General features: G+C 43.0%; 1 protein-coding gene across 1 annotated transcript; it reads right to left on the reverse strand.

Annotated features, from left to right (window-relative positions):
* Nucleotides 1-505: 505 nt before the first annotated feature.
* LOC116259950 (uncharacterized) lies at nt 506-2,100 on the reverse strand. The gene has a single exon (XM_031637983.2). It carries the CDS (start codon nt 1,865-1,867, stop codon nt 1,310-1,312), a length of 558 nt encoding a protein of 185 aa, XP_031493843.1. The 5' UTR covers nt 1,868-2,100; the 3' UTR covers nt 506-1,309.
* Between the last annotated feature and the right edge of the window lie 884 nt (nt 2,101-2,984).

Consider the following 2,984-nt stretch of genomic DNA (forward strand, 5'->3'; position numbering starts at 1 on the left):
GCTGACATTTCTTTCAACATCCCTAGCATATTTGAGTCCTTCAGAACATTGTTATTAAACTTTGACAAGCTAGGTTCATTCTCCTATCTGGATGATTTCGGCCAACTGCCATGCTGGCAGTCATGAAATTGGGATGAAATTTCACATTAAGGATCCCGTTTTTCCATCCCTAGCAGAAAGTTAAGCTGAGGCATCATGCACTTTGGATGCATAATGAGCATTTCGGTTACATGAACAGATATTTGCTTTGCATGTATAGGTTGGTCAGGTCCTTGGTAATGCATGCTTTTGTTTTCCCGAATTTGTGAAAGAACGAGTTGGTGTGACAGATTCCCAATCATCTTGCTATGTTTCTCAAATTTGCATGCGAAAACAGGTTACTCTGCAATATATCCCTGTTACAGATACATTCCAGCGACAGTGATGCTTTAGGTATTGAAATTCCTATTTTTCTTGCAAAAAACTGATATATCTATTCCTTCATAGTTTCCATTTTGCAGAAAAAATGAGGACCAGGACTGAAACTCTCAAATTTCATGTGCATTGTGCCAGTTATCTTGATTTATGTTGTTTAACATGTTCACACTATTCCATGGAACTTCTATCTTGGGGGCACACTTGAAATAAATTCGGTGGCTGTTCCAAATATATATGGGATCCATTGCCATGTATTAAAAATTGGTTGCGTGCCTTCCTCTCCATGGGAGCATGACAAACATCTTAGGCCCTGTTCTTTCATCCATTCACAAAGGAAACTTGTGTCACCTCCCATAGATCAAGGTCCTTATCCATGGGACAGGGATAAAGACCTTAGGCGCTTTTTGTTTCAAGCAGGTGAAAGGAACACAGACCTTTCCATGAGTCCCTTTCTTTGCCAGCACCAGAATGAGATGGCAAAGTTGTATCACATCGATGGGCTCAACTTTGCGATGAAAATACAGAGTAGATGAGAAAAATCGGCACCCTGTATTCAGGTTTTCCTCACCTGAATTTTTAAGTTTTATGTAATCGCGAGCTGGTGGGAAAGAACTAAGTGGGGCTCCCTTTTGTTATGATGCTCCAATTTCGCGGTCTTGTAATAAAAAGTGGTTCCACATTCTTAATAGATAGATTTCATGCTTACTAAAAGACATGGTTCACCTACTAACAGTGCATGTGGAAACACTGCGTGCTAGATAAAATAGAGTAAACTGGAAAGTGAATACAAGATGGCAAAACAAACCCCATCGTTCCATTGCCAATTCAGATGGGTGGCTTTACCTTTGCTGCCATTGGACGCAGGTGACCTTTTCTCCTTGGCCCTTGCAGTTCATGATGCACGCACAGTTGAAGTGTGTTTTCGATCTTGATCTCTCAAACTCTCAAAGACACTAGCTGCATGGTTCATGGCAGAAACCTGGGCTTCGAGAAAGAGGATATAGTTTGCTGTCTTACTCAGGAGGGAGGTTGTGTCTGCAAATCTTCCGCCTGGAACGATGCTCCTCAACTCCTTGATTCGCTTACTTGTTTCCCTTTCGGTGGTAACTGCCGTATAAATCCTTCTGCTTGATTGCTTCCTCTGATGAATGCCATATCTCCTTAACACTCTGTTCTTCCCTATCTTTTTGCTTCTTGCCATGACAGACCGTCCATTGTCTAGCATACCACAGCTTTTCATGATGTTGCCTTCTTGATAAACTCGAGAGATGCTGTTGATCAGGCTGTCGTTCCAAATTGCAGCACCGGAAGCCGATGCCATAGCTATATCTGCCGCTCTTTTGATTGCAACTCCTCTCTCCAACATGGTCATATCCCTAAACCCAAGGCCATATAGTTTGATGGCCCAAATAAAATTTCTCAAGAATGCATGTCTCAATGCAACTGCCATGATCCTGATTTTCAAAGAAACGAGAGATGGAATGAATTTAATGTCCCTAAAAGTTGGTATTTATAGTGAAGTTACATGTTAGAGAAAATGTCCAACACTAAAAGGTACATAAACTGGTCAAAAGAGTGTGGCGCAGTGCCCTGTTCAAAGATGCTCATTTTTTATACTCGATGGTCCTCATGTAGTGATAATTCTGCTGCACTATTTTGACTTCCTACATGCTGCTTTTTCTCTTTTTATGCCTAAGATCTTTTGGTTGGTTCTCTCGTTCTCCCTTTCTCTCTGTCTTTCTTGTCCACAATTCCTTTAGTAAGACCATACTCTGACTATCAGAATCTCCATACTTCAAGATTTTAGTGATTCAGAAAGTCGAAAATGCATCAAATACTCCATGTCTAAAACGTTCTAACAATAATAAAATAGTTGATTCATCGTTTGCAGATTATGCTCGACACATGTTCACTAAAATATTTTTGTCGAAACTTGGGAGGTGGTGTGCGTTTCTTTTAGTTTTCTGCGCAGAATGGAAGCGGATAAAGCAAGGAGGAGAAGGGCTCACGGGCAAGTGGGAAAACTGAGAGGATGGAAGGACGTAAAATTGAATTCATTTGAAGGAAATGTGGGGAAAAACGGACAGTGGCACGCATATTGCGGCACATGCATGCACGTGGTGACGCGTGAGGCGTCCGTCCACCCAAACCCACGCTCCTCGAATCATGACTCCCTGCGTCTTTCCTGGCTTCCTCTCTGCTTTCCGCTCTGCCTCCATGTCCGTCTGCTGAGCCCCACTTTGGGGACAAAATTCGGGAGCAAAAGTGAGCTTGTTTTCTGCTGTGCTTTTTGGCTCTTGTTAGCAGTGGCCATAGCCCAAGGGAATTTGAGGAAAAAGGTGTGCCGATAACGTGGAAATGAACGGAAAAAGACACAAGAAAGAGAGAAGGAACCCTGCCGGAAGGCTGGCTGAGAACTCAAGGTTCCTGCGGGAGCCCACCACCACCCTCTTGTTCAGTTAAATCCAAGCAACTGGTCAACTACAGGTCACATGGAGTCCACATGCGTAAGTCGTAGCAGGTTGACTCGGGCTGTGAAGGCCATTGGATTCGACGACTCCCTCATT

The sequence above is a fragment of the Nymphaea colorata genome, chromosome 9, assembly GCF_008831285.2.
Source record: "Nymphaea colorata isolate Beijing-Zhang1983 chromosome 9, ASM883128v2, whole genome shotgun sequence".
In the NCBI taxonomy this organism is placed as follows: Eukaryota; Viridiplantae; Streptophyta; class Magnoliopsida; order Nymphaeales; family Nymphaeaceae; genus Nymphaea; species Nymphaea colorata.